Below are 15424 nucleotides of genomic sequence, written 5' to 3'. Positions count from 1 at the left end.
TATGCAAGCTTTAGTAAAACATGCAAAGCTATTCTCCAAGCTCTGAATGTTTGTATCCACTGACACATATTTAACTGCCAAAAGAGCGACTTAGTGTTGTGAGTAAAGCCTGGCTTATATTACACAGATGTGAAGCGGTACCAGCTGGTGCATTTTCCTGCTTATGTACTATGATTCTTGCTGGCTCTGATTTTAGCTTCAAATCATCTCTATTTTTTTCTCCTCATATCCTTGGACTGTCTGCAAGAATGTTTTTACCTGCCAGTAAACTTGTCTTTTAAGTCCAGCATATTAGTTTATTTTTCTTTTACTATTTGGGAAATTGAATTTTTGTTGCCCATGGACTATTTCCAAATAGGTGTTAAAGTATCTCAGAGGGGATTAATAGCTCTATGTGGTCTCTGACTCACTGTGTTGGTTAACAGCACAAAGGAGCTGACTAAGCAAGAAACAAGCTTCAAAATATGAGCTTTTGTATTGTATCGGTTTAAGGCTGCGTTCACACATTGGGGCAGATTTACTTACCCGGTCCATTCGCGATCCAGCGGCGCGTTCTCTGCGGTGGATTCGGGTCCGGCCGGGATTCATCAAGGTAGTTCCTCCGCTGCTGCTGCGCTGAAGTTCCCTGAAATGCACTAAAGTTCACGATCCTATCCTGGATGAAGGTGAGTGCAAGCTCCGCGACACAATCTCCTTTTTTAAATGCGGCCGTTTTTCCGAATCCGTCGGGTTTTCGTTCGGCCACGCCCCCCGATTTCCGTCGCGTGCATGCCGGTGCCGATGCGCCACAATCCGATCGCGTGCGCCAAAATCCCGGGGCAATTCAGGTACAATCGCCGCAAAACGGAAATATTCGGGTAACACGTCGGGAAAACGCGAATCAGGCCCTTAGTAAATGACCCCCAGTGTTTCCAATGCACTTATGTTGTGTTTATGTAAAAGACTTATTTTCATTGTATTCCTAGAACCTTGCTAGAACCTAGAGTCATACGTTAACCTGATAAATTGTTAACACTATTGTATTGCATTTACAGTGTTTTAAGAAACACAGCGTGTGAACACGGCCTAAACTGAGAATACTGCCTTGCCACACTAGAGTCCTGGATCTAGGTCCTCCCGTGGACAACATGCATGGCGTTTTAACTCTTCTCATGTCTGTAGGGGTTCATTTATGTATTCTAACTAACTAAACATGCTGGTTGGCAAACTGCCTCCTTATGAAATGGCTCTATGGCCAAGTGCTAGAAATGGGCAAATCTGATACCTAGCCACCACTAAGGACATGACCTTATGTGAATAGTGAACATCTTTGAGCAGCAATTTGGAGTATGGTTGATTCACGTAACCAATGGGAAATGTAATGTAATATATAATGTTACTTCTTGTTAAAGCTCAGTAAAACCTTCTAGATATATTAGTTATTTAAAAACAGCTTTTTTTTCTTCTGTATGTGGCTTCCGAACCTTTGGCAGCTCCAGATACTATTATGTATCAGTGGAACCAAGGGCAGCACTACTAAAAGATTTGCTACTAGGATTAGAACCATGTAATAATTTGCAATCAACAATTATATGTTGTTTTGCTTTTTTTGTTTTGTTTTTTAGGGAACATTGTCCAAGAGAATGGTCTGAAATAAAAGGAAACCTAGCAATTACTTAAAGGGAACCTTCCATTTAAGTTAACCAATTCAAAATAAATACTTCATAAAAACTATGATTAAAAAGCATTGCCCTTATCTCTAAATAGTTAGTTTCAATGGCTGCAATGTTAAAAAAAAAATCAGTTTGTAAACTTGTATGCAATTCACCTGAATTTTGCTTGCTGCCTCTTTGGTCTGAAATTGGCGTAAAGGGGATAATCGCAACTCCAATCGGTTCGCAAGGCACTGTGATTACTTAAGTGCATGTACAAGCCCTGATAAATATTCCCCTATGTTTTTAACTGGTTGGACCTCCAATTCTATAGCACATACATCCCACCATGAAATCACCTGTTCACTTGTGGGCCAGTCTGATTCTGCAAAGGAGGTGGTTAAAAAAAGTCTTAAAACCCAATTTCAATCTTGTATTTTCCTTAATTCAGTGTTTTTAATGGCAGCTTCACTGCATTCTGTCCTGTGGTTTACAGTTTATGTAATGATGTAATTTGGTTTCCATAGTAAAAAAAACATTGGCAATCGTATGTTCAACACTTCGGGAGAGTTGAGCTCAGGTGGGACTACAACACCTGCCAAGTATTTGTAGGCCTTCAGTAGAGGTAGAGCCAGTCTTATAATGTCTGTGCTGGCAATGGACCAACAAAGTTGCAAAGCCTAGGCCAGATTATAAACTGGAAGGATTACGACTCGAGTAATTGATCACATTTTTGTGGATGTCTCATATTCTATTTAGACAAGTAAATACTTGTGCCTTGATCTTCATGAAGAAACTTTCCTTAAAGAACATGCAATTTCCCATTTTTTTCACTTTTTTCACTTTTTCATGATGTCATGATTCTGTGTGAGAGGTTGAGCTGTTGTCTCAAATTTGGGGCGGAGTCACTTCCCCACTTTCTAGTTATACATACTCATGCTTTTTGCATTTTCTTATTAATCCATGCGGATCTGGTTTTACCTCTGTACCTTAAAATATCCCAAAGAAGGGGGTAATGATTTTCCCTAGTATCATAGTATCATTATGATATAGTATGACATAGTATAGTATTTATACGGTTGAAAAAAGACACTTATCCATCAAGTTCATCAAGTTTATTATAGATAAGTCTTCATAAACCTTCCACTGCTAATATTCAATACTTTGGCAGGAAATGTGTATAAAACTTGCTTCTGTGGCCTTATATCCAGTGCACACGCCCACCTGTCCCCATTCCCAGCGCTCTATCAGGTGTTGAGATAAGGGGACAGGTGGGCGTGGCCAGCTACCTCATGCCGGTCGGAAGCAGACCTCAGCGAAGCATTCTGTGCCCCCTTAAACAAATAGGGCACCGCCCAGAGAGATGGCGGCGCAGAAAGTCTGGTGCCACTAAGGAGGTGAGTACAGATTTGTTTGTTTTTTTAAATGCCTCACCAGCCTTCCCCCAGAATTTTACAAGCAGTTGGATAACCCCTCAGTAATTGCTTGTAAATGAAATAAAATGTAAAATTTTATTCAAACTGATATTCCACCTATAAATACAATAAATAGTGAACTGAAAGTTGTATGATGAAAATGAGATCAGTGAAAACAATAACTAATCAAACCTTTACATAGCTCAGAAGTGATTATCACATCTTGTGAAATCAAGATGGCAAATCCATTTTCCTTAAGGCCTCTTATAAAGCCAATAACTTACAATTTGTTACTGTTACTCCAGTTGTGCTTCCAAAGATTTGTTGTGTCCTAACTAGAGATGAGCGAACATACTCGTCCGAGCTTGATGCTCGTTCGAGCATTAGCGTACTCGAAACTGCTCGTTGCTCGGACGAATACTTCGCCCGCTCGAGAAAATGGCAGCTCCCGCCGTTTTGCTTTTTGGCGGCCAGAAACAGAGCCAATCACAAGCCAGGAGACTCTGCACTCCACCCAGCATGACGTGGTACCCTTACACGTCGATAGCAGTGGTTGGCTGGCCAGATCAGGTGACCCTGGGATAGACTAGCCGCTGCTCGGATCATTCTGTGTCTGGATGCCGCTAGGGAGAGAGCTGCTGCTGGTCAGGGACAGCGTTAGGGTGCTAGTAGATTACTGTTAGGCAGGAGTGATTCAACAAGAACCCAACAGCCCTTCTTAGGGCTACAATAACGTTATACTTTTTTTTTTTTGTTTGCTTGTGGCTGGGCTTGCTGGCACTAGTAGTGCAGCTAGTACCATATTGTGAGGAATTTGCAGGGGGACTTGCTACCGTTGTGTTTAGCTCTTAGTGACACACATATCCACCTCAAACACCAAAGTGGGAAAATTTATTAGGGGTTTGATTTCAATTAGGCACAGTCTGCCATTTCCTTTTTATTTTACGTTTATTTTTTCATAACTCAGCGTCATCTCATCAGTGTGCTTTCATACTTGGCTAGAAAATAGCCAAAGGAGAATCCAAACGGCTTACTTACGCCTACAATAGCGTTATATATATTTTATTTCTGGTTGATCTGCTGGTGGCTGTCCTTGCTGCAGTGCATATACTAGCCAATTGTGAGGAATTTGGAGTGAGACTTGCGACCGCTGTGTTTAGCGCTTAGTGACGCACATATCCATCGCAAAGACCGAAGTGGGAAAATTTATTAGGGGTTGGATTTCAATTAGGCACAGTCTGCCATTTCCTTTTTTATTTTACGTTTATTTTTTCATAACTCAGCGTCATCTCATCAGTGTGCTTTCATACTTGGCTAGAAAATAGACATAGCAATAGGATAGCATTGTTTGGTTTTAAAAACTAAAAAACACAAAAAAAAACTAAAAAACACAAAAAAAAGTTAAAAAAAAAAATTAAAGTTATATAACTTTCATTTTCAAAATGTTTAACCCGAGGGCTAGGGGTAGAGGACGAGGGCGGGGACGTGGGCGTCCATCTACTGCAGGGGTCAGAGGCCGTGGTCCTGGGTGGGGTGAGACACCACCTGCTGATGAGGGAGCAGGGGAACGCCGCAGAGCTACACTCCCTAGGTTCATCATGTCTGAAGTTACTGGGACTCGTGGTAGAGCACTGTTGAGGCCAGAACAGTGCGAACAGGTGATGTCATGGATTGCCGACAATGCTTCGAGCAATTTGTCCACCAGTCAGTCTTCCACGCAGTCCACCCATGTCACCGAAATCGGCACTCCTCCAGCTCCTGCACCTCTGCCTCCTCCCCCCCAGTCTGCCCCCTCCCAGGAAAATTTGGCATTTGAACCGGCATACTCTGAGGAACTGTTTTCTGGACCCTTCCCACAGTCACAAACCACTTGTCCGGTTGCTGCTGAGCAATTTTCCGATGCCCAGGTTTTCCACCAGTCGCAGTCTGTGGGTGATGATGACCTTCTTGACGTAGTGGAAGAAGTGTGTAAAGAGGTGTCCGACGATGAGGAGACACGGTTGTCAGACAGTGGTGAAGTTGTTGTCAGGGCAGGAAGTCCGAGGGGGGAGCAGACTGAGGGATCGGAGGATGATGAGGTGACAGACCCAAGCTGGGTTGAGAGGCCGGGTGAACACAGTGCTTCTGAGACGGAGGAGAGTCCTATGGCAGAACAGGTTGGAAGAGGCAGTGGTGGGGCCAGACGGAGAGGCAGGGCCAGAGCAGGTGCATCAGCGCCAAATATGTCACGTAGTGAAGCTCCCGTGGCGAGGGCTCCCGCGGCGAGGGCTAGATTTTCAGAAGTCTGGAGGTTCTTTAAGGAAACACCGGATGACCGACGGACTGTGGTGTGCAACCTTTGCCAAACCAGGATCAGCAGGGGTTCCACCACTACTAGCTTAACTACCACCAGTATGCGCAGGCATATGAATGCTAAACACCCGAATCAGTGGCACCAAGCCCGTTCACCTCCGGCCGTGCACACCACTGCTCCTTCCCCTGTGTCAGCTGATAGTCAGCCCCCTGCCCAGGACCCTGGCACAAAAACCCCATCGTCGCCTCCACGATCCTCCACAGCATCCACCAGCATTCAGCTCTCCATACCCCAGACGCTGGAGAGGAAAAGAAAATATAGTGCAACCCACCCGCACGCCCAAGCCCTTAATGTCCACATCTCCAGATTGCTTAACCTGGAGATGCTGCCCTATAGGCTAGTAGAGACCGAGGCCTTTCGCAACCTTATGGCGGCGGCCGCCCCTCGGTATTCGGTCCCCAGCCGCCACTACTTTTCCCGATGTGCCGTCCCAGCCCTGCACCAGCACGTGTCAGACAACATCATCCGTGCCCTGACCAACGCCGTTTCTGATAAGGTCCACCTGACCACGGACACGTGGACGAGTGCTGCCGGGCAGGGCCACTATATATCGCTGACGGCACATTGGGTTAACTTGGTGGAGGCTGGGACCGAGTCTGACCCTGGGGCTGGTCATATACTGCCGACGCCGAGGATTGCGGGGCCTACCTCGGTCCAGGTCTCAAAGGCCTACTATGCCTCCTCCTCCTCCCACCCCTCCTCCACCTCCTCCTCCGAACTACCATCCGTGGGCATGGCGCCATCAGTCGCTAGCTCTAGGCACAGCAGCAGTGCCGTCGCTAAGCGACAGCAGGCGGTGCTCAAACTGCTGAGCCTAGGCGATAAAAGGCACACCGCCCAAGAATTATTACAGGGCATCACGGCGCAGACTGATCTGTGGCTGGTACCGCTGAACCTGAAGCCAGGCATGGTTGTGTGTGACAACGGCCGTAACCTGGTGGCGGCTCTGCAACTCGGCAGACTGACACATGTGCCATGCCTGGCCCATGTGTTAAATCTGATAGTTCAGCGTTTCCTCAAGACATACCCCAATCTGTCAGATTTGCTCACGAAGGTGCGCCGCATATGTGCGCATTTCAGGAAGTCCAGCACAGATGCTGCCACACTCAGGGCAGCGCAGCGCCGCCTCCAACTGCCCGCTCACCGACTGTTGTGCGACGTGCCCACGAGGTGGAATTCAACATTAACCATGTTATCCAGAGTTTACCAGCAGCGCAGAGCGATTGTAGACTGCCAGATGTCAACTTCCACCAGAACTGGTAGTCAGGTCAGTCAGCTTCCTCAAGTCTACAATGAGGAGTGGACGTGGATGTCTGATATCTGTCAGGTGCTGAGTAACTTTGAGGAGTCAACACAGATGGTCAGTGGCGATGCCGCCATCATCAGCCTCACCATCCCGCTGCTTGGCCTGTTGAAAAACTCTCTGATCAGCATGAAGTCGGAAGCTTTGCGCTCGTCACAAGAGACGGGGGAAGAAGATTCCCTTGTTGATAGCCAAAGCACCCTCAGGTCTGTTTCTCAGCGCATATCGGAGGAGGTGGAGGAGGATGAGGAGGAAGAGGAGGAGAATGTTGGCGAGACACAAGAGGGGAGCATTGCTCAGACCTTCACTGTTCAGCGTGTATGGGCAGAAGAAGAGGAGGAGGAAATGGGCAGTCAGGCCAGTGAGGGGAGTGAATTCTTGCGCGTTGGGACTCTGGCGCATATGGCAGATTTCATGCTAGGCTGCCTATCCCGTGACCCTCGCGTTCAAAGAATTTATTCCAGCTCCGATTACTGGGTATTCACTCTCCTGGACCCACGGTACAAGCAAAATCTTTCCACTCTCATCCCTGGAGAGGAAAGGAGTGTGAGAATGCATGAATACCAGCAGGCCCTGGTGCACAAGCTGAAACAGTATTTCCCTTCTGACAGCGCTAGCGGCAGAGTGCGTAGTTCTGCGGGACAAGTAGCGAGGGAGAGTAGGCGAGCAGGCAGCTTGTCCAGCACTGGCAAGGGTACGCTTTATAAGGCTTTTGCCAGCTTTATGTCACCCCAGCAAGACACTGTCACCTGTCCCCAGTCTCGGCAGAGTAGGGCTGATCTTTACAGAAAGATGGTGAGGGAGTACGTAGCTGACCATACCATCGTCCTAAATGATCACACAGCTCCCTACAACTACTGGGTTTCAAAGCTGGACATGGGGCACGAACTGGCGCTGTACGCCTTGGTGGTTCTTGCCTGCCCTGCCGCTAGCGTCTTGTCCGAGCGGGTTTTCAGTGCAGCTGGTGGCATCATCACCGATAAGCGTACACGCCTGTCGACTGACAGCGCTGACAGGCTGACGCTTATTAAGATGAATAAAGCCTGGATTTCTCATCATTTCCAATCTCCACCAGGTGAAGGAAGCTCAACCTGAATAATTTATGCACTCCTCCTCCTCCTCATTTTCCTCCTTCTCCTCCTCTTTGTACACTAAAGCAGAGGAAACTGGCTATTTTTTGACAGGGCCCACTGGCTCTAGCTATAGTACTTTATGCATTTAATTTTTCTGGAGGGCCACCTACCCGGTCCTCTGTTTTAAACAATTTTTGGGAGTGCCACATACAGGCACTCAATCTATTCAATTTTTCTGGAGGGCCACCTACCTGCTCCTCTGGTTTGAAAACTTTTTTGGACTGCCACATACAGGCACTCAATCTATTTCATTTTTCTGGAGGGCCACCTACCTGCTCCTCTGGTTTGAAAACTTTTTTGGACTGCCACATACAGGCACTCAATCTATTTCATTTTTCTGGAGGGCCACCTACCTGCTCCTCTGGTTTGAAAACTTTTTTGGACTGCCACATACAGGCACTCAATCTATTTCATTTTTCTGGAGGGCCACCTACCTGCTCCTCTGGTTTGAAAACTTTTTTGGACTGCCACATACAGGCACTCAATCTATTCCATTTTTCTGGAGGGCCACCTACCTGCTCCTCTGGTTTGAAAACTTTTTTGGACTGCCACATACAGGCACTATCCAAATTAAATTGTCTCCATAGCAGCCTCCACACGTTGTCTCCATTGCTACCTCCAAAAGTCGTCCATATAGCTGCCTCCATACATCGTCCCCTTATCAAACGAGGTGTGTCAGGCAGAAATTTGGGTTGTTTTCATGGATTCCACATCAAAGTTGTTAACTTTGTCGCCACCCTGCTGTGTTATCCACAAAATATACTGGCAAACTTTTATCATGTACCGATATTATTTGAGCGCTTCTTGCTCACCTCCTTTGGTTCCTCTCTGCCACCCATTGGTTTGAAGCCTGAGTCCATTTAGGGTATGTCGCCATGACACTCTCTAGCCTGCTGCCGCTGCCTCTGCATGCCGTCCCCTATAGTGTCAGGGTCAATTATTGGATGTTTTAGATGCTATCTAGCTTCATTCTGTCACTCTGTCATGGCCATGCTGTTGCCCATAATTTTGGCATAATGGTGCGATTAAGCAGCCTCAGAGGCATCCATGCATGCTGCCCCTGCTGTTTCTTGTCCATTTCCGTGGTGTTTCCATCCTTTTCTGAGGTTCCCAGGTGTTTGGCCAAGCTTCCCTGTGCAGAGCCTTGGTCCCCTTGAAAAATGCTCGAGTCTCCCATTGACTTCAATGGGGCTCGTTATTCGAGACGAGCACTCGAGCATCGGGAAAAGTTCGTCTCGAATAACGAGTACCCGAGCATTTTGGTGTTCGCTCATCTCTAGTCCTAACCATTTCATTGGAAGTAATGAATGTGAATATTGGTTTCTTTTTGACACAATTTTTGTGAGAAATCCAAAATAAGTAAGGGGTGGCATAAAAGTTATTTTACACTTCTATGATATCCTTGGTTTGTTGTTTCTTTTCTACTTGTCAGAAATATTTATTTATGCTCTTTGGGTACTAGCAGTGAAAACACATTGCAATGGTAAAATTTTCCATGTTTTGAGTCCATGTTAATGAGTTTGTTTTGCATTTCGGCAATGAACTTCCTCTTATGGGAATGTACTGCTGTCAGGGGGCTGCTAGATCACAGTGCTTTAGGGTAAGTTCTTTCCATAACTTGTGCTATGTTGATTTGAGCACATGGAAGGGGCTCTTTTAATGTTGTTTTTGCGTCATTGTGATTTGTGACTCTACAAAATACATACGGGTAAGGTGACACACTGCACCATGAATTATGTTACAAGTATTCTCTAGAAATGCAAACAGAATGGTCGATAGCTTGTTGTTCAAAGTGTGTCACCACTAGTCGCTATAGCTCTAACTTAAATGCGATTTTAAGGTCAAAATAAGTAAGGTATAGGATAAAATCTTAAGGGTATGCTATTCTACAATTCTATGATATCCTTAGTTTGTTGTTTCTTTTCTACTTGTCAGAAATCTTCCTTTAAACTCTTCGGGTACTAGGAGAAAAACACATTGCGATGGTAATGGTAAACTTTTTATGGATTTCTAGTGAACTACCAAATAATATAAGTAGAATTTAGAAGTTTGGTTGTAATGCAACATCTGCACTATCATGAGCTGCTTTTATGACAGAGAAAATTGGATGTAGACACAGATCGACCAGATGAAGCTGGGAGATCAAAAATTTGTTCCACTAAACCATACTATACAGGGGGTGGCTGTTTGAGGTTGCTCATGGTTGTATTGGTGTTAGAGAGAAAGGGAGAAATATCAGCAATACTCAACTTTCTCCTTTTTATGTCTAGTTACTGATGCAGGACCTGTAGAGAAATGGTTGTATGTCCAAAACTGTACAGGTCTCGAAGCCAATGGAGAAAAGTGCAAACTTCTACCGTATTATGTATTTGTTGGGGCTATGTATCAGTTACCATTGGTACCCTCCCCTACATGGAAATCAATGTTAATTAAGCCCTTGTGGGCATAAAGGCAACTGAAAAACATGGGTTATCCATATGTCCTGGGAAATAGATAACCTGCACATGAACATAGACTTTGATTCAATGGATATGATTCAGTGAAATGATTTTCTATGGGATACATGGCTGGTCCTAAGACCAGATCCTATTTCTGCCCATGTTAGTGGCTCAAACAATCTTTTATACGGTCATCATGCGTGAGTGGACCTCTCTCACAGATGACACTCAGGCCACAAACAATAGACCATGGGTGGCCCAAGATTGCACAGGTACAGTATCCTTGGGTTGCATTCCCACGGCCATGTGCTCGGCGGGCCGGATCCCAGATGAGGAGGGGTGCTCTTCATTCCTTCCGCCCTCCATAGGAAGATGAAGGGCAATGCCACATATCTGCTAAAGTATAGGATACATCCTATACTTTGCGACTGTCATGACCAGGAGCCATAGAAGTCTATGGAGGCCATGATCTGGTCGGAAATAATGCGCTCTTATATCAGCATCTAGTGATGCACTGTACAGCAGCCTTGCACAGGTAACCTTGACCCACAGGCAATACGCTACATATGCAGATAGCTTAAGAGTATGATCCTCATTGGTTGGAGACTGTTGTGCCCTCTCCATAAATAAATGAAAACTATATTCAATAACGGTTAGTCTCCAGTAATCTTGTTAAATAACAAGTAGCCAAAATAGAAATAAAAGCAGTATTGTTAAATCTCCAATACAAAGTGCAATGGTGAATTCTAGTAAGTTCCTGTATAACACTGAGCTTTGTCAGCAGTGAGTCAGCAGACCCACTATACAGCATATAATGTAGCTTGTGCCATAAAGACAAAACTGGTTCGGATGGAAACAAATTACCTCCAGGAATCTGTGGCAGTCTGTTAATAAAATATTTTAAACAAAATAAACACTGTGCAGTACAGTGGTGAGGTTTAATGAGACCCTAGTTGCTGGAATGGCAGCCTTCCAACATATCTGAATGCATTTCACAGCCTACCATAATATAGATTTCATTAGAAAATAAGCCTCTAGCCTCCTCATCAGAGTCTTGCATATAGGCGTTAATTTCTTTAACACATGTAGCAATTTCTGTCTCAAACAAATTCTCTTTTCTTCCTTCGTTGAGTACAGTTTACACAATGTAAAGCCTAATCAAAATCTCTATTAAAGGGGAAGGCCCTGGGCTATCACAGGTAAATTTCCCCCACACTCCCCATTCCAACATTGCCCTGGTCCTAAACTGGTCTACACTTCTACCTCAATCTTTGTGTTTTGATGGAAAAGGAAGCAGTGACCGGCAGTGTGTTTCGGCAGCACTGGGAAGGGGGTATGGTGAATTTTGCCATTTGTAAAACGTTTTTAACCCCTTTCTTTGGAACTGAATTGCAAATCCAGACATCACCCCTTGATAGGTGTGTACTAAAGCAGATATGTTATTAAAATTTTTAGAAGCCCCTGTAACCATGCAAATACCAGTGCACTAGTAAATGCTTATGAGAGCATGGTTTGTATGATTATGATAAAATACACAACTCCCCGATGTTCAATGGATTGTCCCAAGTTTTTAAGGTGTCCTCCCCTCTTGTAGGTTGGTGGGGTCACAGTTGGCACATCCTTCACTTTTTATCCCTAAAAGGGGATGTGTGGCTGACATAACTGAATTACGCACAAAATCATAATTCAATTATGGTTCATTGAGGATAGTAAAGCAAGCTGTATGCAGACAAGGATTCATGGCCCCACCGATTCCAAGAACTCTGCATGTATAGATTACATGATAACATGCAACACAGTTAACAGTAGAAAATATTAAAGTGGCAAACAATTTCTATTTGGAAAAGACTGCTGGAGTTGTCCGAAGAGCTACCGACCACTGATCTAGAACAAAGGGAAGTGATTAACTGTTAATCTTGGCAGAAATACTAATAATTTGTTAAAATAATTTTTGTTTGCATTTCACAAACACATTATTTTTATTTTGTTTCAACAGATTAAAACAGCCAAAAATGTGAAGGAAATGCAGTTACTTCAGCTCCGGAGTCTGCAGTACTTGGAGAGATACATTTACCTGATCCTCTTTAATGCTTACCTTCACCTAGAGAAGAAAGAGACATGGCAGAGACCCTTCAGCAAATGGATGTATGAGGTGCGTAGAGTATCAAACTAAAAAATTAAACATTTTATGACACATTTTTATTTATTAGGAAATAAGTTGGATAACATGGATTTCTGTATTTTTATATAACAAATAAAACAAGCTGAAAAATGTGTCTGCAGACAAGTCAAGTGGTGAATAGATGAGATGTTCTAGGTCTGTAAAGCACAAGCATTGCTTACTAGACTGCCACAGCCAATTCACACAGCTGATACTATAGATTAGGAAAAAACTAAATATACTCTGATAATAATAGATTATTATTATAGAGAGCATCATCCTATTCTGCACAGCTTCATGGGGGACATATACAAACAAAATAAGACATTACAGAGCAATAACATGGTCAAATCCTTTATGAAAAAATAAATAGTTGAAGTATGATGAATATATGCAGACACATACATTTACAATATGTAATAAATGATATTGGGTTACATTTTATCCTAAAGGATTACTTTTAGAATTTTTTTTTTCTCCTAAAAAACATCGCTACTCTTCTTCAAGGTCCATGTCTCATTGTTACTCTGACCTCTCCAAATGATGTACGATATCGGACATAGGCCATGGGCGAGAGTGGAGCTGGATGTATTTATTAAAATAAGAAATCTCAAACTGCGTCTATACAATGTTTGCTCTTTCCAATTATTTAGAACTTGTCTGATATGATGTGTCACAGTAACAGTAACGCGATATAAAAGAGGCTCATCTTTATCACCATTTCTCATATTCGGCTCCATTCCTTCCTTGTACTGCTGACATAGCCCCAATCTTCTCTCCATTCATCAGTATATGGCAGCTGAGCACAACACACCAAACCATTTAGTATCAGAGTAGAGCTGGACTTGTTAAATAAATATCAGATCTCCTGGAGTGCTGAAGCAGAACAGCATGGCACATATGTTTTCATTTCTAGGGAAAGCGTAACTACTTCTAGGAACGTATCTGAATTGTGAGAATGTGGTTATATCATGAATGGTAACACTTAATGCAAATTGGCCGGATGCCCAAACTTCCAAATGTCTGTGATTCTATGTGTGTGTGTAACTTTTATATACACATACACAGTATATGTGGAAGTTTGTCATATCAAGGAATCATATTTTGAGCAATTACCTACAATAATATTGATATTAGGAATCTTACTTTGCACATGTGAGCAATAACTATTGTAAACCCCAAGACTGCCTAAACTTCACACTCGGCTGCATCACTGCAGGTGCTATCAGCAGGAGAGAGACCTCTTCAGGGCAGGAATTATTCTGTAGACGTATGGGTTTATGACAATGTTTTGTATTTCCTAAAAACTTACCATGATGTGCATTGTATTTTGTACTGGTAACACTGCTAGAAAATGTCTTATAAAAAGGATTGTCCAAGATCAGGGAGTTGTGTACAGAGAAAAATTAGTGAAGATAACTCACCCTTCCAAACAATCACGTCTCAAGGAACCGCAGGTGCTCGCAGATCCATACTGAAGTTCAAGGCATAGCCCATCATATTTTATTTAAATATGGTAACATCTTTTCACCAGGTACAGAGCGGAATGGTGCACCGTACCACCGCCATTGCCGTCTATGGGGATGTATATGCAGCCACAAATTTTTCTCATAATCTAGAACAGGATCTATTTAATTCTCACCAAACATAGAAAAGGTTCAATAGGAAGTGAACCCACCATGTAAAGCTTAAAGGGGTTGTATCAACTTTTATTGTTATCCCCTACCCACAGGATAAGGCAGTGATGGCTAACCTATGGCACTGGTGCCAGAGGTGGCACTCAGAACCCTTTCTGTGGGCACTCAGGCCATCACCAGAGATGACTCCAGGTATCTGCCTGCAGTCCCAGACAGCCCAGGACTTGCTGTGCACAGAGCTATTTTAAAGTGACAGGACTACCTGGGACTATTTTCTGCTTTACTGGTGTCCTCAGGGGCTGGTATTAATGAAAACTGTGACAGAGAAGAGAGTATAAATTACAAATTACATTTCTGTGTTGGCACTTTGCCATAAATAAGCAGGTCTTTGTTGTAGTTTGGGCACTCGGCCTCTAAAAGGGTTGCCAATGCCATCACTGGGATAAGGTATATCTATCTTAACTGTAGTGGTCTGACCGCTGGGACTGACAGAACAAGTGTCACATTCTCACTAATGGATAGTATGACAGAGATGGAGATCTGTTGATAAAAGATAACTGTAAAAGTTGGTAAAACCCCTTTATATCACTAAAATAGATTTATTTCTCACAATTTGCATAGTTTATAAAGGTAATTTCTATTAAATCCGGCACTTCTAAAAGAGAGAAGGTTATTGGCGTTGGGGAGGAGAGTATAGGAATCTACCGTTAAAATAAAGTCACTTACCGTATTTTTCGGACTATAAGGCGCACAAAAAATCCTTTTGATTTTCTCAGAAATCAAAGGTGCGTCTTATATATGAACCGTACTTAGACAACAGCTGCCTTGAACTGTGCACAGGTCTGCCACCTGCTGGTCATTCATCCTTATCATCAGGTGCGCCTTTTAATCCGGTGTGCCTTATATATGAACCTAGACGTTTTAGCAGGCATTTATTGAAGGTGCGCCTTATAATCCGGTGCGCCTTATAGTCCAAAAAATACGGTATTTATTTAAAAATATATGCAATAGTTCAGAGATGGAGTTATAAAGTTAAATTATGAAGAACATGTGTTTCACTTGTAAATTTGATTTTATTCATTGTGAGTACAGAACAGAAGAATTTCTTCTGCTTACAGCTGTTAATCTGAGCCAACGTAAAGGTCTGTGAATGTTACTGTATCTCTAATCTTCCTAATCTAGTTTGGGTTTACATTATGGTATGTCTTCTTTACCTGCGTTGTTAATATGTGGGATAGGGCAAATTTATGTCCTGTCACTGTGGTATTCAGAGGCACAGAATGCAACAATGTGAGGAGGCCTCTCTGAGTTTGGATAAGTAAATGAGTGTTGGATTCCAGGGGGTCTGCATTA

At 43.5% G+C, this 15424-nt stretch overlaps 1 protein-coding gene and 1 long non-coding RNA gene across 8 annotated transcripts in view; one reads left to right on the top strand and one right to left on the bottom strand.

The window, feature by feature from the left end:
• The window catches only part of LOC140106189 (uncharacterized), a 296249-nt gene that overhangs the window by 17572 nt on the left and 263253 nt on the right, over positions 1-15424 (bottom strand). The gene's annotated exons all lie outside the window — the stretch shown is intronic.
• Positions 1-15424, top strand: part of PALD1 (phosphatase domain containing paladin 1) — a 194279-nt gene that overhangs the window by 163950 nt on the left and 14905 nt on the right. For all 7 annotated transcript variants that reach the window (XM_072130461.1, XM_072130460.1, XM_072130457.1 and 4 more), the window contains one exon: positions 12270-12425. In XM_072130461.1, the coding sequence (XP_071986562.1) occupies positions 12270-12425 (156 nt within the window). The remainder of the gene's footprint in view (positions 1-12269; positions 12426-15424) is intronic.

This window comes from Engystomops pustulosus, chromosome 11 (genome assembly GCF_040894005.1).
Source record: "Engystomops pustulosus chromosome 11, aEngPut4.maternal, whole genome shotgun sequence".
Lineage (NCBI taxonomy): Eukaryota > Metazoa > Chordata > Amphibia > Anura > Leptodactylidae > Engystomops > Engystomops pustulosus.
The sequence above is the reverse complement of the archived record's forward strand: the minus strand, read 5'-3'. Positions and strand labels throughout refer to the sequence as shown.